The sequence below is a fragment of the Pangasianodon hypophthalmus genome, chromosome 12 (genome assembly GCF_027358585.1).
Source record: "Pangasianodon hypophthalmus isolate fPanHyp1 chromosome 12, fPanHyp1.pri, whole genome shotgun sequence".
NCBI classification, from domain to species: domain Eukaryota; kingdom Metazoa; phylum Chordata; class Actinopteri; order Siluriformes; family Pangasiidae; genus Pangasianodon; species Pangasianodon hypophthalmus.
Window position 1 is genome coordinate 9,211,101 of NC_069721.1, and position 23,956 is coordinate 9,235,056.

The window sequence follows — 23,956 nt, forward strand, 5'->3', positions numbered from 1 at the left end:
GTTTCCCGCTTTTGTGTATCATATTTTGTGTATTCTCATGTGTATCGTTTTGATCACACTATGAGACTAGGCATGATTAATGCATATATATATAAAATCATGCCACAAATAAATACCATCATTCCAAAAAGACAATATGAGTGTACCACAGAATGTATCTGTTATCAATGAGTGCACCAGATGCCTGTAATGAGGACTTGGCCTAGCTTAATGAGGTCATTACTGACTTGAGAATCATCTTGTCCTACCCACTGGCAGTGCATTCATTGATTTAGATCAGAGATGAAAATGTTTGTGTTTTGAAAACCATGCTTTTGGCTGAATACGTCAAGATAATTATCATGGTATTCTAATAACCAGGAACACAGATGTTTGCTAGTAATGTTGGTTATTATTTTACTGCTGCAATTCTCTCATGAATATCTCGCAGGATTCCAAGCGCTTTGAAGGCATTGACACAGATTTCAAAGAGCTGGCTTATGATGCTCATAAAACGCCCAACGTTGTGGAGGCCACCAATAAACCCGGGCTTTACAACAGACTGGAGGACATTCAGAACAGGTTCATCGCTTGTTTTTATGTCTTCTTTTTTTTATCGTTTCTGCTTTTTTAGAGTGGCCCACATTTTCACAGCAGTGCAATATGGGAGTGAATGTACTGTGACCATTCATATCATCTATAACCCTCTGGCTGTATTTCAGTCGTCTATGAAAGTACAAGCTACAAACACACCTTATCAGCATGATGCTTCTTCCTGCAGGCTGGCTCTCTGTGAAAAGGCTCTGGCTGAATATCTGGATACCAAGCGGCTGGCTTTCCCCAGGTTCTACTTCATCTCATCTGCTGATCTGCTGAACATTCTGTCCAATGGCACCAACCCTCAGCAGGTAAAACACACCCAGCTTTATACACAGGCTTTTCATGTTCACTGATTTCAGCATGTTTATTTAAACTAGACTTCTATGGAGAGACTTTGAATGCAGCACTCGACATCACACTCTAGATGGCAGTGTTGATCACTGCTCATATGCTTGGTTGACTTGAAGACACATCCTGTAATGTTGTGATAGATGATGTGTAAACCTTTCTAAGCAAACAGCATGCTTTTTAGTTGAGCTTTTTGTTCTCCGCCCTCAGGTTCAAAGGCATCTGTCTAAGTTGTTTGACAACATGGCAAAGATGAAGTTTGAAACTGATGGTGATGGCAACTCCAGTAAGTCGGGGCTGGGCATGTTCAGCAAGGAGGATGAGTATGTTCCTTTCAATGAGCCCTGCGACTGCACTGGCCAGGTATATTCTAATAAGTAGTAAGAATCATAATTTCTAATCATTTAAGGTTTCTGTGCCTTCACTGATAGGAATGACTGTTCCTTCATATAAAATATTATTGTGAAATGCTGTAAAATTTCTTCAAAAAAATATGTTCCAAGAGATGTGTGTCTCACAGTATACATAACAGTATGTATAACACACTCTCTACAGTCTCACACAAATATTATAACAAATAGAATTTTTGACTGTGTATGTCTATGTTCTCCTCGTGTTCGTGTGGGTTTTGTCCACATTCTCCAGTTTTGTCTCATCTCCTAAAAACATATCAGTAGGTCGATTGGCTCTGCTGAATTGCCACTAGGTGTGAATGGGTGTGTGAATGTGTGTGTGATGGACTGGCATCCAATCCAGGGTGTGTCCTATCTCATGCCCAGTGTTCCTGTGGATAGGGTTCAGATCCAACTCAATCCTGACCAGAACAATGCACTTACTGAAGATGAATGAATTCTGACTATCTGAAGTTGACCACTTACTCACCTTTATACAGCACCAAATTACACACTTGGAGGCATTTATATTTTATATTATTCTGACTTGTAGTAATGATAATGCTCAGGTGAAGTAAAATAACTTCTGCTTTGCAGGTTGAATTGTGGCTGAATAGAGTTCTGGATACAATGCGTTCTACTGTGCGCCACGAGATGACAGAGGCTGTTGTAGCATATGAGGAGAAACCGAGAGAACAGTGGCTGTTTGACTATCCTGCTCAGGTATGCAATAGAACCCTAAAAGAGTTCCTGAACATTCACAAAGAAATTTTCACAAGGATGGGGGAATGTTTGTGAAAAAGAAATATAGTGGCATTAACATATTGGAAAAAAATTGGTATATATATATATATATATATATATATATATATATGTGTGTGTGTGTATATGTGTGTGTGTGTGTGTGTGTGTTTGTGTATGTGTGTGTGTAGTTCTGAAAACCAACTTTCATGAACTTAAATAGATTTGTCTTCGTCTTTTGCATTTATCTTTTATCTCAACTACAAGTAAGGTTCTAGCATTGTAAAATCTGCATTTAAATTTTCCTATTGCAGAGCAGAAGCATCAACAGACATTTTGCAAGCTTATTATAAATTTAATTGATTAGGCTTAGGTTTGTTTCGCTATGAAACATAGCTATACAACCGCTTAATCAAAGTGTGACATTCACTGTGTGAAGAAATTACACTTAACTAGCAAGGTTTTAGACATCTTTAGGCACAATGACTGTTTTTACCACTGCGTTTGTTAAACTGGCTCATTGCCCAATATGATCTTTGCAACAAGATAACCAAGGCAAGATTAAAAAATAATCAAAAACATTTCCATGTCATTTTTGGAAAGAATTCTATAGGCAGAAAAACACACTTTTAGCCAAAACCTAAAAAAAAAGAAAACAGCCACAACCAGGCTCTCCAAATGCTATTATGTGTTTGGTTGTGTATCTTGCTAGGTTGCACTCACCTGTACTCAGATTTGGTGGACCACTGATGTCGGCATGGCCTTCGCCAGGCTTGAGGAGGGCTATGAGAACGCTATGAAGGAGTATTATAAGAAACAAGTGAGCCAATTGAATACGCTCATCACAATGCTGATTGGGCAGCTCAGCCCTGGAGACAGACAGAAGGTCATGACCATCTGCACTATAGACGTCCACGCCAGAGACGTAGTGGCAAAGATCATCGCCCAGAAGGTACCACCATCAACCTTAACGTCATCCGCGTTCCATATATAGCAGGACAGCTGTAGTCTCTGCAGAATCATTGTGTATTCTGTCAAAGTCAGCACATAGAGAGTGATATTACAGAGCCAGCACTGCATTAGCTTGTTCAGTAAGGGGGCTTGGAATACATTTTCATTAAGAAATGTGCATACGATATTATTTGCTATGTAATTATATTATTATTCCATATTATTATTTTAGTGGAAAGCCTTACTGTGCTCCCTTATGATTTCTCATTTTTTGGATTTACTTGAGTAATGACTGCTAAGTCAAATAGAAATCCTAATGAAAGCAAAGTGAAGAGAGTGGCTTAGCCTCTGGATAATTTCACTTCACCACTCAGGTGTTACATTCTCTCATCTTTAATCCTCTATAATCACCGTCCTTGCATGGTGCAGAGTATTAGCCCAACACGGTCTGGCAGTCGCAAATTGGTTCTCACACGCCAACGTGTATGAAAAGTTAGAAATTGTTAGCAGTTGTAGCTTTTCTTATGACTATAAAAGACTCTCTACAACTTCTGTATGAGAGCTAGGTTTAGTCTGTGCCTGTGTTCCTTCACTCTCAGGTGGAGAACTCGCAGGCGTTCATATGGCTGTCCCAACTGCGCCACCGTTGGGACGAGAAGGAGAGGCACTGCTTTGCCAACATCTGTGATGCCCAGTTTCTCTACTCCTATGAGTACCTGGGCAACACGCCACGTCTCGTCATCACGCCGCTCACAGACAGGTGAGGCCAACAGAGGCTCTCACCAGGAAGATGTGAATCTTTATGTAAATTTCAAGTCTAAAGTTAGCTATCGATAACTGTGTGAAGTTCCTCCTAATCAGAGATGTACTTGAGTGGAGATAAAGTTCACTGCATCAATCATTCTGGCTCCATAACATCCACTAATTAAAAATATTGACCCTTAAAATCCCACCTTATTCGGGTAATGATCTCAAAGCACATTATGCAGTAGCTACTATGAATTATTCAGTAAAACTAATAGGAAAAGAATGCGATTATTAATGTGAGGAATGTAAGTCTGGCCCCATTTATGTCAGGATTTTAAAGGGTTAAATTTCAGTAGATTAAAAAAGTTCAAGTTCTCCAAAATTTGTTACAGTGCCACAGTGGATAGTTGATTGGATTACTGTCAGTGTGGAGTTTTGCATGTCCTGTGTGGGTTTCTTCCAGGTTCTCCAGTTTCCTCCCACCTCTCAAAAACATGCCAGTAGATGGATTGGCTATGTTAATTGTGAATTTGTGTGTGCATGGTGCCATGTGATGGAATGGTACCTTATCCAGGGTGTAGTGTATTCACACTTCACGCTCATTGTTCCAGAGATAGGCTCAGGATCCACCATGACGCTGACCAGCATAAAGATGAAAGAATGACTAAATAATAAATTGCTTGACATGGAGGTTCCATAAAACAAAGCAATTAAACAACATAAAAACGTGCCTTACACTTTTACCCTCTTAAAAAAGTGTCTTGCAAATTGGATATGCCCCAAACTTACATTCACCCATACAATTCCTATGTTAAACCAGTCTAATAACAGAAGACATTTGCATATTGCTTCACAATAAGTTCTTATATTTTATGATGTAATATCACTTTCCTGTTACAATATTTTCTCACAGCCTCCCACAGCAAAACTCTTGCAGTGACAGTTTTCTCTTTTAGACCAGCCTGCTCACTCAAATGATTTCCCCCCAAAAGGATTCATAAAAATACATTTTCAATTCAATTCAGTTTCATTTGTATAGCGCTTTTAACAATAGACTTTGCCACAAATCTGCTTTACCGAAATCCTGATATAGATCTAGATCCATAATGAGCAAGCCAGGAGTGACAATAGCAAGGAAAATGTCCCTGAGATGACAAGAGGAAGAAACCTTGAGAGGTACCAGATTCAAAAGGGAACCAGACCCTTGTGGGTGACACCAGATAGTGGGATTATAAATCATTACAGTATACAGTAGAAGAGTAAAGGCTAACATACTAAGCATGTTGAAAGGGCGTTCAGTATGAGCATACTGTGGAAAAAAAAATCCTGGGATATCCACAGACCAGTGTTTTTGATTACAGCAACAGTTCTTATGTACAAATCTACACTATTCAGGTAAGATTATCGAATAAAGCAAGGGTAAGACTTGGACGTGAATGTGCTTTCAGGAAGTGCAAATCATAAAGTTTATGCAAATTATAAAGTTTAGGGTGACTTTACAGTTTAGGCAAATGAGTCACCTAGTGTGTGTACAGCAAGCAGATGTGGATGGGAAGACAGCACTTGAAACTTCCTTTTCAGGCTTGGTGATTTTAGTCTTCCCAACACACACATACACACACACACACACACACACACAGCTCATCACAGTTGTAGCACAAGCTTCAGAGCCCAATAAAGAAAGAAAGTGTCCCATTAAACACTTTCCTGTTAAAAGCAGATAGCAAGTTGCTGAAGCTCTTCAGCAAGCTGTTTATACTAAAAATGCCCCAAATGGATTCTGGATGTCTTTGAAACAACAACAAAGCGGAAATGCATGTCTTTGATGGAGAAATCAATGGCGCTGCGTCTTACCAAGCATATGGTAGTGGGGGTTTCATAGCTCCTGGATTACTCCGTTGACCGTGTCAGAACTCTGGCTTTCATCCATGTTGAGATGAATGTGCGGAGGAATGCTAGCGGTGCAGATGGCTCCATTATGCATTGGGCCTCTGAAAGTGTAAGAAAGGTGATTGCTTCCTATAATCATAAACTGTCATTAGGGAAAATGTTTCTGGGAACTAATGGGCAACATCTACAGGCATTTACTTTTATATGTAACTAAATTAGGCTCTGTGTAAGCTCGTGTTTAGTTACAGTACACAATGATATGTCAAATATTTCCCCAAATCATATGAATATCTGATTTCCTTCTTTGCACCATGGGTATTATGTGGATATGCTTGTGTGTGACCATCACAGATGCTACATCACACTGACTCAGTCCCTCCACCTGACCATGAGCGGAGCCCCAGCTGGTCCGGCAGGCACGGGGAAAACCGAGACCACCAAGGACCTGGGCCGAGCGCTCGGCATCATGGTGTACGTCTTCAACTGCTCCGAGCAGATGGACTACAAGGTGAAAGACTGCCATGTGTGGTATATCTGCCTATATCTTAAGTCATTTATTTTCTTCTCCTTTCTGGGAGATCGTCTTGCATCTGCATTCACCTCAAGCATAACTCTTGGTGTGTTGTTTTAATTAAGAGGAAATTAGGGTCGGAGAGTTCACTGCAGGATTGCTGATGCATGTGTGTTTTCAAACGCTGCTTATACCCTGCAATACCCTGCAGCACATGTCCTTCTTTCTCGCTCTCTTTTTTCTCCATTCCTCTTTTCTTACTTGTCCATCATCTCCTGAGCTGTGTATTAAAGCAAAGCAAAGCTGAACTCTGCCAACATGGAGGCCAGCAGATTAGTAAAGCTCTGATGCCTAGGCTTATTTACCTCCTAAGCCATGTCACCTATCTCCTCAGTATTCCGGCCTCGTCGCTGCTTGTCGCTGTATTCACTAGTCAGGAGAAAAAACCATATAATATGATAGTCAATAGAGACACAGGACTAATCTCTTTATCCAGCTTGTACCTGCTGAGGCTGCTGCATCATTACTGTCCCTGGTTGTACACTGTAGTATGATATGGGTCAGAGTGAGGGAGAGAATAAAATTAAATACGGAGAGGCTAATAAGAAAAAAACCAAGGGGGAACAGGGCTGTAGGATCACACATACCCGCAATCAATCAACGATCATTTGTGTCAGATTTCTTCCTCCCTTGACATTATTGTGTCCCCTTTATGTAAGGAGGCTCTGCTGCTCTGCTTAGGGTTATTGCATGATGCTTTTTGAATATGAATTAAATGCAGGGTTATTAGCAAACACTAGGACATTGACGCTTATTGGCCGTGGAAGGAGTGCAAATTATGCAGCATCCTCATGACTCAAATGACAAAAAGGGAACGCCGGAATGTAGCTATGTTTTGGTCGTCGCACCACAGCTGTTCACTATCATCTGTTCTGAAGTGATTCAGTTGAGAGTCTAACCAGCATGTAACTTTCTCACCCTGTCTCCTATTCTGTCTTGTCTTTCTCATCCCATAGTCCTGTGGCAACATCTACAAAGGCCTGGCGCAGACAGGTGCCTGGGGCTGCTTCGATGAGTTTAACAGGATCTCAGTGGAGGTGCTGTCTGTGGTCGCCGTGCAGGTGAGTTTTCACCTCACATTAGCATCACGTTAACCCTGGAATGGATTAGTAAGTATGCTTGCGCAATGTTGACTTTCCATGCTCGCAATTTACACTCTAAAAAATAATACACTGGCTCAACTTAAAAAATTAAGGAAACAATTTGCATGGATCTTTTTAAGTTATTTCAACTCAAGCCATTTTTGAGTAAATATTGTGAGACTTTTCTAGTTAGCCCAACTCAATTTGTTTAGCACAACCAACATGATTTGAATTGTCCTCTAAAAGCTTAATTAAGTTGAGCCATCTTAATAATATTATGTGGTCAAATGAGTTAATTTAAGCTGTTCTATCTGTTTATTTTGCTTTGAGTCTACTCAGAAACATGCAAATTGTTACCTTAATTCTTTGAGTAATAGTAACTAATTTCAATTCTGTCAGAAAAAAAACACAGCAATTTCAATTTTATTATAATTGTTTATTGAATCACGCTCTGGTGGAAACACGAACGCAAACTATTTGTAGATTCAATGAAACTGGTCTAACTGTGTCTAGTGTCTAAATGTGTCTAAACGTATTTATCAAACATTGTTAAATAAAAAACGTTCTTACGTACAAACATGTTACGAGATCGTTCAAGCACTGACGCAAGAATGAACAAAATGGCGCTTCTACAACAGAATCAAACTCCTCCGCAGAAAAAAAAAGGTTTAGTAACCTACATTTGTTACAGGTTTAGTTGAAAATGTCAAATGATCCACAAACTTCCATCAATAGTGCCAAATTTAAATTAGGACAACGCAAGACTTATTCTCAAACATGTGCAGTGTTTGAACTAATGCTACAAACATTCAGTGCCGATTACGGTCATTCGGCTGCCACTCTAAAACAAAACATAAGAAAGCGGTCAACTTCACTAACTCCAAATTAGCAAAGGGCATGCTGTTGCTAACTTAGAAGACGCTAGCTAGCTAGCTGAAGTCAACTTTCCAACGGTTGAATTAGCAAGCTGTAACGTTACTTTAACTTTTACTGTGACAATGATTTTTTTGCACTATGTGCCGATATTGTTTGATAGTTGCTGCTAGTAAAATAAATAAAAATAGTTAGGCTCCTCAGTATGTACCTTTGATATTTGCACTCGTGCTCATTCCGTCATTGTTCGTTTGTTGTTTCTCCTCCTATAGGCAAGGTGTGGCTCTGACATGTTCAGACAAGGTCCAGCTCTGTTCTCTGCTTTTTAAGTTTGCTCACTACATTTTCAAGTTTCCCTAACTTAATACTTTTTTGTTGTTAGGTGAAAGCAAGACTGTTTGTTCGAAATCCATATATTAATAAGCTGAGACAGATTTCTTTCTTTTCAGTTTGACAAACTTCTTAAAATAAGTTGTCAACTCACTAATACATGTACATGTAACAAATTAAATTTTTTATGTCAAAATTGTTCTTTATTTTAAGCTTTTCTCACTAGCCACATGGATCATTTTTTAGAGTGTACCATTGGGAAAAAATTCATGATTTGTGACATGATTTAATCATCTAAAATCGATAGCCTAAAAAAAGCAAGCATTTGCACCATTTCAGGTTTAAGCAGAATAAGGGATGGCTATAATAATATTATCAGCTGTGCAGTCAGGAGCTATTTGCTGGTGATGGCAATGGAGAAAACTCAGCTGCATGATGGATTTTTAGGTGATTCTGCAGTAAACAGTAAAAAAAAACAAACAAACATAAAAGTGCAAAAAAAAAAAAAAAAAAACCCTCCATAAAAGTACATTTTCAGTATAATCCTTTTACAAATCAGTAGTTTAATGTCCACCTGGCTGACATTTTTCACTGTTGATCTGCTGCTCAAAATGTTTGAACAATGCTGATTGCTGACTGGCATATTTAATCACTTTTTTATCATAATCTCCATTAACATTATTTGTAAAGTGTTAGATTTGACATGTCTTTGTAGGCCTGTTTAATCTTTTTAGGCCAAAATTTTCATCCATTTTTTTTCAACTGGCTGAAAAATGAAAGTGCTGTTTTTGCCCATTTTTAAACAAAATGGTTCGGTGGCATCCCTAATAAATGTAGTTAAATAATGTTAGCTATATTCGTGTTATATACCTATTAGCTTGACATAAAGCAAGGGTGCCCTGCGAGTCCAGTGGGAAGGGGACAGGGCTTCAAGCGTCAGTTAATATCGGAGAGTTCAAAACACCTGCGGAATCATTTCAAAGGAATCATTCCTTATCTCCTGTTTTATTGAGAAGAAAAAGACTGCTTTTTGAGTATTTTTGTATGACAACTTGTACTAACGTACTCTGATGTTAAATTCCACAGCTCCTATGCAAAATGCGTAAAGGTTGGCTCGTCTAATAATAAAATATAATCTGAGCAAATGTCACAGGATATTGTGGTAGTGTAAAATTATGTAGAGATGATTAAATTGTTATATCACACAAGTCTATAATGCTAAGTGCTTCAGTAGCCCTGGTACTATGCAGAAGGCAGTCTTACTTTAGGCAACTGGCTTCTTTCTTGCTTTTCTTCTCACAAGCTCATCTACCAAATTATCAAAATCCAGCTGATTAACAAGCTCAGATTCAGTGGCCAGTAGTAACAGCATGTTCAGTCTTATTTAGTCCATTTTAGTTTGGAGTTCATTTTTAATCTGAGCCATTCTGACTTGGTTCAGGTTTATGGTTATCCATGTTTTTTTAATCTGCTTACCTAGCTCCAGTTTCATCCTAAATGACTGCATATTGGTACAAATTCAGACCCTTACACCAATAACATGTCCAAATTTATTTCAGAATCTTGCTTTATAGGGGTTGATGGTGGCTTAATGGCCACTGTTTCTAATCATTCAGTGGAAATCTATGCTTGTTGAGAGCCGCTAGAGGGAACGTTTCCAATAGGCCTGGACGGTAATCCGTCTCTATGCCTCATAGCAACAGTCCTCTAAAATCGACAAAACACATTTCACAATCAGCTGCTGCAAAACTCTGAACCTGCCATGCTGCAGGGAAACCTATAAAGTACCAGTGGGTTAAATTTCTATTTAAACTTCTTTTAATTAGCAGCTACAAAAGCCATTTTGCTTTACATTTGCTTTTAGAGTGTGCCTGTCAGCCTTTTATGTGGCACGTTCTTGAGAAATTACATGACAAGGTAAATCTTAATTACACAGTCACAAATACCTGCCTGCAGACATAATCTACCCCTGATGATGGATAGTTTCATAAACTTGTGAATGACCGGTGTATGGTGGCGCATTTTTCCAAGCACTGTGCTACGCTACAGCAGAGCATATTTAAAGGCACATTTCAGGGGCTGGTGACTCAGAGATAGGGGAGAATGAAAGCAAAGGTGGACTCTCTTTAAGCATCACTGCCACTATCTGAATCCTCAAAATGTCAGAGAAATGAATGGGTTTTCGGCACTGCGATGAATAATGAATCAACATTCCATTTTTTGGTGGGGTGCTTAGAAAGAATAATCTTACCAAGTTTGGGAACATCAGAGAAGCTGTGCCGGGGCGTTAATGTGCCCCCTCTTCCTGTGCACTTGCAACACAAAGTGGCTGTTTGGTGGAGGAGGATTGTTTGATAATTCATTCTATTTAAGCCCTACTGCAGACAGGATGAGAGAATACATGCTGTTTAAGTTTTGTATGTGAGAACTGTTGCTTAGGCAAAAATAAACAGAAGGAGACCAGTAGACATATCAGTATTAAGACAAATTAGCCCGGCTCAGCTGTTCACTATGGGAGGCACAGCTCTAGTGGTAGATGGGCTCCTTAATATGAAACACTTTATTTTCCTCCTAAATGCTACCAGTCCAAAGAAAGATGTGGCAATTTTACTGATTCTTCTCCATTTTCCCCATACTGGGCATGATTTTTCAAGGAAATTCAATTTCCTTTGGAGCAAAACTTACTTTGATTTTATACAGCATTCAGTTGAGATGCTCACCTCTAAGATATAACATCAATGTTTACTTATGGATTTGGAGTTCACTCGAGGACACCAGCTCTATGATAGGCTACATGACACTAGCATTATAATGGTCTAATGCCACTGTTTATCTGCCTCTGGATGCATCATTGAGTGCTGCGAGGGCGTTTAGTCTGAATAATTTGCATTTAGCAAACACCAAGCTGCTTCCAGTATGCTGCTGCACAGGTGGAATACATTATGTGATATGATTTTCTGATCTGGGGTGCAATTGATGCCACCCCCTTTGAATATTTATCTGATGTACAGCTGAATTCGGCTTGAAGAGAGATATAAGATGAAGAGGTAGTGCATATGGCTATGTGATGTCTGCCTTGCATGTATGGAACAACATCTGAGTTACTCTCAAAGCAAAACGCTGTGATTTTCCTTGATGAAAAGCATTCCAAGCTTTGTGCTTTTTTAACCTCCACTTCTTAACTTGAAGTAGCTTGGCACATAAATGGAGTAAATACGTCTAGCTCAGTGACATCAATGAAGTCTTGGGTGAGCATTACAAGTACCTCAAATACTGCTGTAGAGAATTTTATCAAAGTCATCTTTATTAAAAATGCAAAATACACCAGGTGTACAGGAGTAGCTATAAAGAATAAATAAATAAATAAATAAATAAATAAATAAATTTAAATATATATATTTAATAAATATATATATTTATTTATAGGCACATTAAAATTATGCAGAAGGCATATTATGGCATATTATATATATATATATATATATATATATATATATATATATATATATATATGTGTGTGTGTGTGTATAATAAAAAAAAAGATCCTCCAGATCCTCCAGTTTGATCCTTAGCATCAGGTGTCTATGGTATTATCAGGTGAAAAGTATCCAGGATGCCATTCGGGATAAGAAGAAACGCTTTAACTTCATGGGTGAGGAAGTGAACCTGATCCCTTCTGTGGGTATCTTTATCACGATGAATCCAGGCTACGCCGGCAGGACAGAGCTGCCTGAGAATCTGAAAGCTCTCTTTCGGTGAGTGTGGGATATAAAGAAAAATTTGTTAGTGTTGGCAAATTACTGTAGTATAAGAGGAATAAAATACAACCCTTCAGGATATGCTGTTATTGGAAAAAGTTTTTATTCCTTACTTAATGAACGCATGCTTTTGCTATGTATTTTCTGTATAAAATTAACACAGATCTTGTGGCTCGTCTATTACAGCAGCTTTTCTCTAAAGGGCATTTATTTGTGTATTTTCACGGCTCTCCTGCAGGCCCTGCGCCATGGTAGTGCCAGACTTTGAACTCATCTGTGAGATCATGTTGGTAGCAGAAGGCTTTATCGAGGCCAGACTGTTGGCCAGGAAGTTCATCACTCTCTACCAGCTCTGCAAGGAGCTTCTGTCCAAACAGGTAAAGGACATTCCAGCATTGACACAAATCTGCTCTACAACTCAAACCTTAAACATACTCTAATGTTTCCCAAATGAATCTCTACAATTATGGATCTAGAAAGTCTGCACAGCTCTGTAAAAATGGCAGGTTTTCGTGAAGTAAAAGAATGATGCTAGATAAATCATGATAAATTCTTTCAGATCTTTTCCAAGCTGTAATGTGAAATTGCAAAGTATACAAATAAAGCCTTTATTTGGGGTTAATCAGAATAATTTCATTGATAACAGCTGTATGATAATTACTTTAGACATGAGATTGAATGTGATTGGTTCATTCCAATTATAAAAGGGTGTGCACACTTATGCAACCATGTTGTAATTTCACATTGAGGGTAGAAAAAGTTCTGACATGATTCATCATGGTTTGTTTTGTAATTTATATTACAAAAACCTGCCATTTTAACAGGGGTATGTAGACTTTGTATATCCGCTGTATATCCTGCATCAGTAGTGTATGGGTGATTATGATGGACAGTTTTGGCATATCAGCCCACTACATTTTTTCAAACTACTGCTCACAGGGCAGCATACCAGACAGAGTAAAGCACTATCTGCCTTCTTACGCATACATGACCTCGCAGATGCCCATGATTGGCCAGTGACACTGTAATATAATGTGACAGAGGAGAGAGAGTATGCTATCCATCCCACACAGTGTGCATGGCTCATTTTGCTTCCTTGGCTCCCAGCCACAGATGGCTGTAACAGTGTCAGGATTTGACCTAAGAAAGATGGGACAATTTCCAGAGGGGACAATTTAGAGGTTAAGTGTTATCATGTTACTCAGCATTGCTAAAATTGAACACAAAAGTGTCTCAGTTTCCTGATTGCTCATGAAAAGTGCAAAAAAAAAAAAAAATCAGAATTACTTTTTATTGCATTGGATGCAGATGAAAGTCAATAAGACATTCTCTCATCCTAACACCTTTTTATTTAGAGTTTAACAGTTGTAATTTTGAATTTTAATATTTTAAACCTTTACTGACCGAATTTAATCACTGCCTTTAAGCCTCTATTATGAGTTCGTTTCAAATCAGTGGGTTTCTCTTTTTTTTTTTTTTTTTTACTTAATGCAAGAAAGTTTTCATCAGTGGCAATTGCCTATATGCTATAGATGTAGCAGATAAAGATTAGGTTGAAAAAATCTGGAATATTCCCTTAATGCAGTTGCCAGCATTGCCATCTCTTGTGGCTACCAAGAAAGTTTAACTGTTAAATCAATATTTTTAAGAAAGCACTCTTCCCTCTAAATCCATTTTACACCTCTCTCCATTTTCTATAAAGGCCACATTTTGACAGTTGCAGCAAAACCATTTGACTTTTATGGCAGTTATAACCTACTGCGTTTGACTTCAGTATTTTAAAACACCCAAATATTTTCCAGGCAGAAAGGTCACCACTTCTATATAGTGTGATAAATAGTTTTACTGATACTGTATAGGGAATAACATGGTAAGATGAGCATTAAAAAAAAGTTGTTCTACTTTATTAAATCAGATTTTATTAATGCAATATAGTTGTCAAAGCATTATGTCTAAAACATAGTTATATTTGCTCAATTTAATCTTGTTAGAGCTTGACTGAGAAAATGAGTGGTGTCAACCTTGCTGCATAACTTGATGCACATCATATATTTATAATAAAATACACACGGAACTGCACAGGTTCTTGTAAAACATTGAATAAAATTGCGTATTTTGTAAATTATCCATCTGTAACTTTAACTGCAGTTCTTTACCTTGTCATGAGCAACCACACAGTCTGAGCAAAGAACTTTATAATGATAAATATGTATTCATATGATGATGGAATATTACCTCTCTTCTGAGTCATGGCATTGTCCATGTTTACATCATGAATAAAATTTGCTCTTCAATTTGTTATGAATATGGCTGGCTAAATACTTGGGGTTGCTTATGTTAAGCTGTTCTCTAGTACTCTACATTGTCATGAGTATTATTCTTCAGGCAGCACTTTTCAAATAGAAAAAAGCATTTAAAATATTTAAATAAAAATGTTCAAAATCATATTAATTGTGCTACAAGGTAGACTTTCAGAGCATAAAATAAATAAAGTATTGACACAATGTGGAATTGCATCACGTGCCATATTAGGTTTTGTTTCCTCTGACTCACTCGTATATCTCAGGACCACTATGACTGGGGACTGCGAGCCATCAAGTCTGTGCTGGTGGTGGCTGGCTCTCTGAAGAGAGGCGATCCAGAGCGTCCCGAGGATCAGGTGCTCATGAGAGCTCTGAGAGACTTTAACGTGCCCAAGATCGTGACAGATGACATGCCCGTCTTCATGGGTCTCATTGGAGACCTGTTCCCTGCTCTGGATGTCCCTCGTAAAAGGGACCTGGACTTTGAGAAGTTCGTCAAACAGTCCGTACTGGACCTCAAGCTGCAGGCTGAAGACAACTTTGTGCTTAAGGTGAGGGAGCCTGTGCATTTCGGACTATCATTTGGCTGTGTTGTGGAATATACAGACTTTATATTTCAGATTGTAAGCCATAATATTGGTGTTAGATTGACTTGAGCTCAGGTTACTGTCTGTGTGGACTTTGATATGTTCTCCCTGTGCATGCGTGGGTTTTCTCCAGGTTCTCCACTTTCCTCCCACCTCCCAAAATCATGCTACTAGAATGCCTACACTAAATTTCCCCAAGGTGTGAATATGTGTGTGTGTGTGTGTGTGTGTGTGTGTGTGTGTGTGTGCATTGTGCCCTGTGATTGATTGTGTGTATGGTGCCCTGTGATTGATTGTGTGCATTGTGCCCTGTGATTGATTGGCATCCCATCCAGTGTGTATTCCCACCTTCCGTCCCAGGTATGTCTCCACCATGTCCCTGACCAGGATGTACTAGTGTAGAATGCTGGTAGGCAGTGAAGGGAACGAGGACACAGAAAGCAGGCTTTAGATAGAGTGATGCTGTCTTTTTTAATTAATACTTAATTAAGCAATTTTCAGCACTTTTTTCATCAAATTAAATTAGGTGATTAAAAAAGCGTGCACACAACGTTTCACAAGGCTGTCTTGCTCTCTGTTGCAGGGTCAACAGAACCTTACTGCAACACACACACACTATAAATACACTTCATTCTTAACCACACACAGGTGTAACCACTCTCACATTACCCACTACTTCTCTGTGACTCCTCCTCTCATTCACACCCGGTGCTTGACCATGTCCCCACTCCACAAGCTGTTACTGAATATGAGTGAGTGAGTGAGTGAGTGAGTGAATGAAGGACACCTGAAAGTACAGGTATCCTCGAACGTCATTATGCCCAAGCTGCTTGAGACACCAGTCTTGTTCAGAGGAACATGACAAGGACAAACATCAATACCATTCTCTCTCTCCCTCTCTATTATCTCACTATTATCTCAGACTCTCACTCCCTGACATTCTTTATTCTTTCTCTCTCCCTTACCTACTCTCAATCTTTCAGCAAGGTCATATATGGATGATATACTGTATATGTATAAATGCACCATTTAAGACTGACATACACTTTTTTCCAATAGACAAATATTATATTTTGGTAATCCAAATAATTTTTGGTGCTGTTGCTAACTCCTGTAGGTTACTCCAGTTTGTTCATGCAGCATAATAGGCTTCTAAATGTAACCATTACTGCTCAAAGAGCTGTCATCTCATATCAGCCCACAACTGACAGGTGTTACAGAGCATATCTCTCTAGTGAGAGGTTCGGAAGAGCTCAAAATGTCAAGGTGTCATCAGCAGAGAGCTAGGGAATGACCCTGATGCTGCAATCACTCTTTTTTCTTTTCTCCATGCCAGCTCTGCTTTACTTGCACATTGCCTTCCGTTAAGAGCCATAAACCCGTTGGTGTGTTTGTGCCAAATAGACATTAGCGTCAAAAGAGTCTGAAACTGGATATATTGGACAAATATAAGGAAACAGGAATTACAGTGTAATAGTGCCTCAGGTGCTGGGGCTGAGTTCTAATTTCCAGCATTAGGGCGAGTCTCGGATATCAGCGCCGCCGCTCTCGCCAGAGCCAGGGGAAATAAGTGCAATCTCGAATAGGTCAAAGAGCCACCCAAACAGGATAACAGCACTCCATCAGCGGAGGCTGAGCTCTGAGTGAGGTGTTTAACCCCTGCCACGGTGCAGGTGAAGATGCTCAGGTATCTGACTCTAGCTCAGCTGTGCCCTGGACTTTGATACCCCTCTTGCTATGTGATTTGCACAAGAAAGGGACAGTGGAGAGGAGGAGGGGGGCTTAGAGTTAAGTTTTTCCCAACCCGTAGCCACTGTCCCTGATGAACCAGCCCACAGACATTGCTTCAAAGATGCAATCATTCGTTCCTTTGAACCACCGAAACAGCTCTGAGGAGCCCAATGGGGAACAACGTCAATGCCATTGATTGAACATGCCATCTCTCAATCACATTCCCTCTGTCTCTTTATGTCTATCTCATTTCTTGGTCTTTCTCTCTATAGTTTTCATCTCTTTCTCACTGTCTGTCTCTTTCCACTCATCTCACACCCTGTCTCCTACTCCCTCCTCTCTGAGGACTTCTCTCGTTTAATGCTTCTTGTTCTTATCACACTCCAGAAATGTCCCAATCGTTCACCATTCAGCCAGATGGGTCTCGCTGAGCAGCCTGATCTTCATCAGAGATGTCGTTTGTGAGAGACAAGGCTTGCCAGCACAATCCTGCACCAGCTGATCCTGATTGTCAGGGCCGGCATGCTTCTATTCCAGTGTGTTTTCGGATTTGGGAAAGAAACTGCTTGTGCTACATTTAAAAACTGAAATTTGTCTTCTGCAGGTGGTTCAGCTGGAGGAGCTCTTAGCTGTTCGACACTCCGTGTTTGTGGTTGGTAACGCTGGCACGGGCAAATCACAAGTACTCAAGTCTCTCCACAAGACCTACCAGAACATGAAGCGCAGGCCTGTATGGGCCGACCTTAACCCCAAAGCTGTCACGAATGATGAGCTATTCGGCATCATAAACCCAGCCACCAGAGAGTGGAAAGACGGTGAGGACTGGCTCTGCGTTTTCTGCCTTCCACTCAAAAAAGGCTTTCTTTTTAAATGATTCTGCCTGTTCGCCTATTCCCCATCGTTTTGTAGCATGACACTGAGAATAGGATTTCATTTCAGGGCTGTTTTCTAATATCATGCGTGAGTTGGCCAACATCAGCCACGCCGGGCCCAAGTGGATTGTGCTGGACGGCGATATCGATCCAATGTGGATTGAGTCTTTGAACACAGTAATGGACGATAACAAGGTACAACTCTGAGCTTTCATGTTTCAGCTCAGTGAATGCCATTTCAACTGATTGGCTTGCATCTTTGACAGTGCATAATCATTTAAATGTATGTAATGAGTCAGCTAGTTAGGTTAACATAACCAGAAAATCATGTGGCACAGCATTTTTCAAACTGAAACATGAGTGTATGTGTGTATGTGTTGGTGTGGAACACTGTAGGTGCTGACTCTGGCCAGTAATGAGCGGATTCCTCTGAACCCCACGATGAGGCTGGTGTTCGAGATTAGCCACCTCCGCACTGCTACCCCTGCTACTGTCTCCAGAGCTGGTCCGAGTGCCTTCCATCACACTTACTCTTACAGAAGAACCTCTAATTTCCACCTTAGAGTGGAAAATAAGTCCCAGTAAAATTTGACAGAAATTTTATAGATATTGTAGTGATGATGTTGCAGAACCGAATACTTACTGGAGCTTGAATGGGGTCTATTTATGTTGTTTAGAATAGTTCTGGTGTGCTCTTGTGCGTACGAGCATGAAATTTTGTTTTCGTGTAGGTATATTATACATCAACCCAGCAGATTTAGGATGGAATCCACCAGTGACCAGTTGGATTGACAGAAGAGAAATTCAATCTGAGAAAGCCAATCTGACCATTTTGTTTGACAAGTACCTCCCACCATGCCTCGATACTCTCAGGTCAAGGTAATGCAAAAAAAAAAAAAAATAAACTACTGTCCGATTGTACTGTCATACTGTATTTCACTTCAGCTTTTACTTCCATACAAATTATGCAAGTGTTAGAGCCATATTTAGAATTATGTCAGCAACTTAATTTAAAAAATGTATGCCTGAATATTTACATTTCTTAATATATTTACAGGGAAAGTTCTTTTTTATTATCTTTTATTGGATTTGGAGCTCTTTTATTTGTACCTCAGAGGTTACTAGGTTTATCTTGAGTAGTGCTTTTGGGGAAGGAGTTGTTCAATAGCATCTAGACCACAAGCACTTGTCTTGAAGCAGGAGAAAAGAAAAAAAAACGAGGATCAAAAAAAATTAATACTTAAATGATGATATACACATGAGAAGAAAGACAAAGCATTAAATAAACATCTAGTAGTCATGCATAGTCCTAGTGAAATTGTGATTACTACAATTCTTTCTTGATTTAACAATACAGGTTTTACCCATTATAATTGGATAAGCTTCATTTAGATCTATAGAACTTGGTGTATGATATTTAGTTATTATATAAAAGATATATTTTAGCTAGTGCCCGTGTGCTAAATTGTGCATACAAATTACTTAATGTGGCTGTGAGATGCAAAATCATGGTCATGTGTGCGAATGATTTGCTTTCTTCATACTCCTCATAATCAGTTTTCTATTTTGTGTTCTTGAATGAATAAACCCTAGCCATGTTTTGGTTAATGAGTGCTCTTTTGTAAGGCAAATATGCCTACTGTTAAATGAATAAGCTGACTGAGCAATCATCTGCTGTGGTTAGGAGTATCTCATTACTTTATTGTAATAATGAATTTAAAATGAGGTCCTTGAGAAAAGTCCTGTCTCTGATGCAGCTCTTCTGAGCTCCTGTGTGAACATGTAATAATAAAAATCTTTTCATGACCTCTTCAGGGCTTTGACGATTAGTTGTTTATAATATACAGTATAATGTCATATTTATGTGTTTAATACTGCTCTCAAATGGACTTTCATATTTTAACTTAACTCTCAATAGAGTACAGTTAGTCCTAATTGTGTATTACGCTGTTCTCCTGTAATAAGTCCAGTCACTGGCACCACATTCATGGTAGTCACGTTGTCACAGCTGTCAGTGTTTTTCTCCAGATTTAAAAAAATTATCCCGATCCCGGAGCAGAGTATGGTCCAGATGCTGTGCCACCTCTTAGAATGTCTGCTGACCCCGGAGCACACTCCTCCAGACTGCCATAAAGAACTCTACGAGCTCTACTTTGTCTTCGCTGCCATCTGGGCCTTCGGTGGGGCTCTATTTCAAGATCAGGTACATGATCTCTCCTACACTGTTCACCAAAATTGTACAAGCTATTAAGGCGCTATTGAAGACAATGCCACAGATGGTATTTAATTTTGCTAATTTGTTTATTTCTCTGTGCTGGCAGTTAAACTGTGATGAATGCTGTGTGCTTTTTTTTATTTTTTATTATTAAGCACTTATCAGTCAGGCGAATAAAATTAAGGGCAGTCTTGAGATTTGTATACGTGTCTACACAGCTGGTTGATTACAGAGTGGAGTTCAGTAAGTGGTGGGTCACTGAGTTTAAAACCATCAAGTTCCCATCTCAAGGCACCGTGTTTGACTACTACATCGACCCGGAGACAAAGAAGTTTGAGCCATGGTCTAAGATGGTGCCTAAGTTTGAAATGGATCCAGACATACCTCTACAGGTTGGTCGAAGTATTTTTTTTTTTTTTCATTTACCTGTTATTAAATGTTCCCAATTGGCCAGTAGCTAGTTTATGGCTTACATGTCCTTGTGTTTAATGGCCTTTCCTCTCTGTAGGCGTGCCTGGTTCACACCACAGAGACCATTCGGGTGAGCTACTTTATGGATCGTCTTTTGGAAAGAAGAAGGCCTGTCATGCTTGTAGGAAATGCTGGCACTGGCAAATCTGTCCTTGTAGGCGGCAAACTTGGCTCCTTAGACCCTGAAAAATACACCATTAAAAATGTCCCCTTCAACTACTACACCACGTCAGCCATGCTGCAAGGTATGACTATGGAACAGAATTGTCTGTTTATTGTATTGAAATTGCATTAATCTCTGGACAACAACAGAGTGTGTTTTAGCTCGAGATTGGGGGTAGGTGGGCAGCTTTAAACTGTAACACGAGTGGCAATTTCTCTGAGCGTCATCTGCTCTTTTCTGCTCTTGTCCTCCCCTGCCTCGTCAATCTGCTGGGTTTGATATTCATCACTGTGTGGTGTGTGCAGCCATGTGTCCCTGCTGCTTCATCAGCGCATCTCATCCACACCAGAGATCACAAACCACGTTTTACTCTTCAAAAATAGCAGACCGTTGTAGCAAAAGGCATGCACATCAGAAATGAACAGGCAGTTTATATGCAGTGCTGGGTGTGATGTGATTTGCTGTGCTAATCGATTTATATTAATATTTTGCTGCTGCAATCTCATACTCACAAGACTGCAGACCGATGGTTCATTAGCTGTGTTTGTCTGGTTTGCATATGTAATAACGCAAACTGTTTTGATATTTAAAAAAAAAACAACAAAAAACTAATGCACACACTGCGATGAGACAAAAACAAGGCTGAATTAATTGTTTCCTTTCACTGTGACTGCATTAGCCGTCTTGGAGAAACCTTTAGAGAAGAAAGCAGGAAGGAACTACGGCCCTCCAGGAAGCAAGAGACTTGTCTACTTTATCGACGACATGAACATGCCAGAGGTGGACGCCTACGGCACGGTGCAACCCCACACACTAATCCGCCAACACATGGACTACAATCATTGGTACTCAAAACTTTTCCACTTTGCTTATTTAGCATCATTAATATTAACAGGTCTGGATTGCCTGAATAAGCCTAGGTTCTGAATTATTAACCAAGGTGTTGGAGCCAAATTATAGACATTGAAATAAACAAATTTGTGATTCAGTGCTGCTAAGAATATCTTCGCCCCTGAGCCTTGCCCGTGTGGGTGCGGATGTCAATTAGTGGGTAATTGCTATGATGTACGCAATCAGGGTGTTATTCTGGCTGAGATGGTTACAGTATGTGGTATTTGCTGAGTAAATTGTATTAGATTGAGCAAATGGTGACAAATATGGCAGATTTTATTTGCAGAGACGAGTAAAGAGAGTGCAAACTCAGTTTTGCAGTATGTCTGGGGTGTGTTAGATTTAAAATGGTGAGAAATAGCTGAGGTCAGTAAATCTTCCAGTGGATTTGGGCAAAGGCAAGCTGTGCATGCTGAGTGTGTGTGTGTGTGTGTGTGTGTTGTGTTTCCTCAGGTACGATAGAAGCAAGCTGCAGCTGAAGGAGATCCACAATGTGCAGTACGTGTCCTGCATGAACCCCACTGCGGGAAGCTTCACTATTAATCCACGTCTTCAGGTTACAAGTTCTTACACACACACACACACACACACACAATCTTAGCTGGTTCTGCTGCATGCAACATGCTTATTTAGCTATTGCTTCTTGTATTCAAATAGTTATGTAATTTGCCGCAGCAGTAAAAATGCAATGTAAGTATTACTTTTGAATCACATCCCAGTTATGTAGCTTAAAAAAGATGTTTTTTTGCTGCATTTGATACCATTTATTGAAAAGACATAAGAGTGAGCAGATGTTCTAGTAATATCCTTGGTCCAATAACATTATCAGGTTACATAAGTACATATCCATGGCTATGCTCAGAATAAAAGTGGAATTGATTGGTGGTTTGAGTTTTGTCCCAGGCCCTGTCCATGCCATCATTGTCCCCAGTGTCATAGTTTTATCAGGAGGCAAAGGGCAAAGGTCACCTTTATCTTTTTACCAACCAAAAAGATTAAGTAGACTATGACTAGGTACCAATGCCTACTAGAGTGCACACAATAAATATAGGCTGAATACAAATCCATTATTCAGATTGAACAGATTAAGTGTTCTAAACATATACAAATACAGATATGAATAGGAGGTGCACTTTCTGTTTTGTTTTTTTTTTTTTCTTCTAGAAAGCTTGCCATAAATCTCGTTGAGACTAGAGTTGTCCATCAAGACTGGGATTTTGTGGGATGCAACAAAAAGTTGTGTGAGTGGGAGGTTTTTACTGTAACTGTCCAAACAAAGGACAAAGAAAGACCACGTTCATTAAGACAAACTGGTGCTGCGCAGTGGCGTAGGCAGAAATTGATTTCAGGGGGAGGTTAGGAAATATACAAAATAAATTCACTGCATGATCTGCACAGTTATATAGATAGGTGAGACGTACTCAAGCATTTTAAGTGGATACCAGACAGTAGTAGGTTCGACTGAAAGGATTAAAATAAGTTGCTAATAATAGAAGGAGAGTGACATTTTTATTTTATATTATACCAGATGTAGTCTTCTTTTTCTCCCTCCTGCAGTAAACCTCCAGTACTGTTCAGGCTGCCATGACTGAATTCAGAGTGTAGTTAGCTGGCTTTCAAACAGAAATGAGGAAAAAAATGGTGTTTCTGACTGCTGTCTCACCATAGCAGCAGGTAGCTAATAAAATGAGATTAAACGCACTAAGGGACACATTTATTAGACATTCGGGGTGGTTAAATACAGTATTGTAATAATGACTCAGTTGACCTTTGAATAATATTTGACATTGAATAACATTTTCACATAGTAATTTATAAGAAGTATAAGGATGGTCCTAAAAGGTATATGTAATAATCTGTGCGTGTGTTATATTAACCATCCAGGAATAAGCACTTGGAACTGGAAAGTATTTCTGGAAGGTACAGCATCCACTGCCTCATCAGGGTCACAATGCTTTAAATTAGGCTACTAGTTTTTTTATATTTTGGTGAATAGAACCAACTAAATTCATTAGAATATATTGCAGGAAGATGCAAGCAAAAATATTAACTGTACGACTGGGATTTGAAAAAGAGTCCCACACATATAGATGTCTAGTTGAGACCAATTATAATCTGGAGTGATAAGGAATTGAAAGAAGACTTCTGGCTATCCTAGTGGTAGGGTCCATATTTAAAAAAAAAAAAAAAAAAAAAAAAGATTTGGTTTAGGTCGCACTTACTTTGGATTTAAATCCAAATACAAATGTGTCTGTTTGGAACACTAAACAGATAAAGATACATATACACATACAGATAGTGACATTGGATTACACCCTTTCTGTAGATCTTACGCAAACTTCTAACACTCCAACACACTCATGCTTCGAACACCCCTACTCTCCAACATGCTACAATGATTGCTTTTTGCCAAACACTGATAAATTAGGCATTTGTCAAGGCATACTAGCCATGGGAAGCA

The 23,956-nt window shown here is 39.3% G+C and overlaps 1 protein-coding gene across 1 annotated transcript in view; it reads left to right on the plus strand.

The window, feature by feature from the left end:
* The window catches only part of dnah9 (dynein, axonemal, heavy chain 9), an 89,859-nt gene that overhangs the window by 16,773 nt on the left and 49,130 nt on the right, over positions 1–23,956 (plus strand). Inside the window, exons 21-40 of the mRNA XM_034309459.2 lie at positions 431–561; positions 761–887; positions 1,138–1,290; positions 1,917–2,042; positions 2,773–3,012; positions 3,611–3,771; positions 6,000–6,156; positions 7,176–7,280; positions 12,102–12,259; positions 12,501–12,639; positions 14,829–15,116; positions 17,488–17,698; positions 17,823–17,950; positions 18,152–18,260; positions 18,487–18,634; positions 19,784–19,958; positions 20,189–20,362; positions 20,479–20,686; positions 21,284–21,449; positions 21,949–22,051. Of these exons, the coding sequence (XP_034165350.2) occupies positions 431–561; positions 761–887; positions 1,138–1,290; positions 1,917–2,042; positions 2,773–3,012; positions 3,611–3,771; positions 6,000–6,156; positions 7,176–7,280; positions 12,102–12,259; positions 12,501–12,639; positions 14,829–15,116; positions 17,488–17,698; positions 17,823–17,950; positions 18,152–18,260; positions 18,487–18,634; positions 19,784–19,958; positions 20,189–20,362; positions 20,479–20,686; positions 21,284–21,449; positions 21,949–22,051 (3,207 nt within the window). The remainder of the gene's footprint in view (positions 1–430; positions 562–760; positions 888–1,137; positions 1,291–1,916; positions 2,043–2,772; positions 3,013–3,610; positions 3,772–5,999; positions 6,157–7,175; positions 7,281–12,101; positions 12,260–12,500; positions 12,640–14,828; positions 15,117–17,487; positions 17,699–17,822; positions 17,951–18,151; positions 18,261–18,486; positions 18,635–19,783; positions 19,959–20,188; positions 20,363–20,478; positions 20,687–21,283; positions 21,450–21,948; positions 22,052–23,956) is intronic.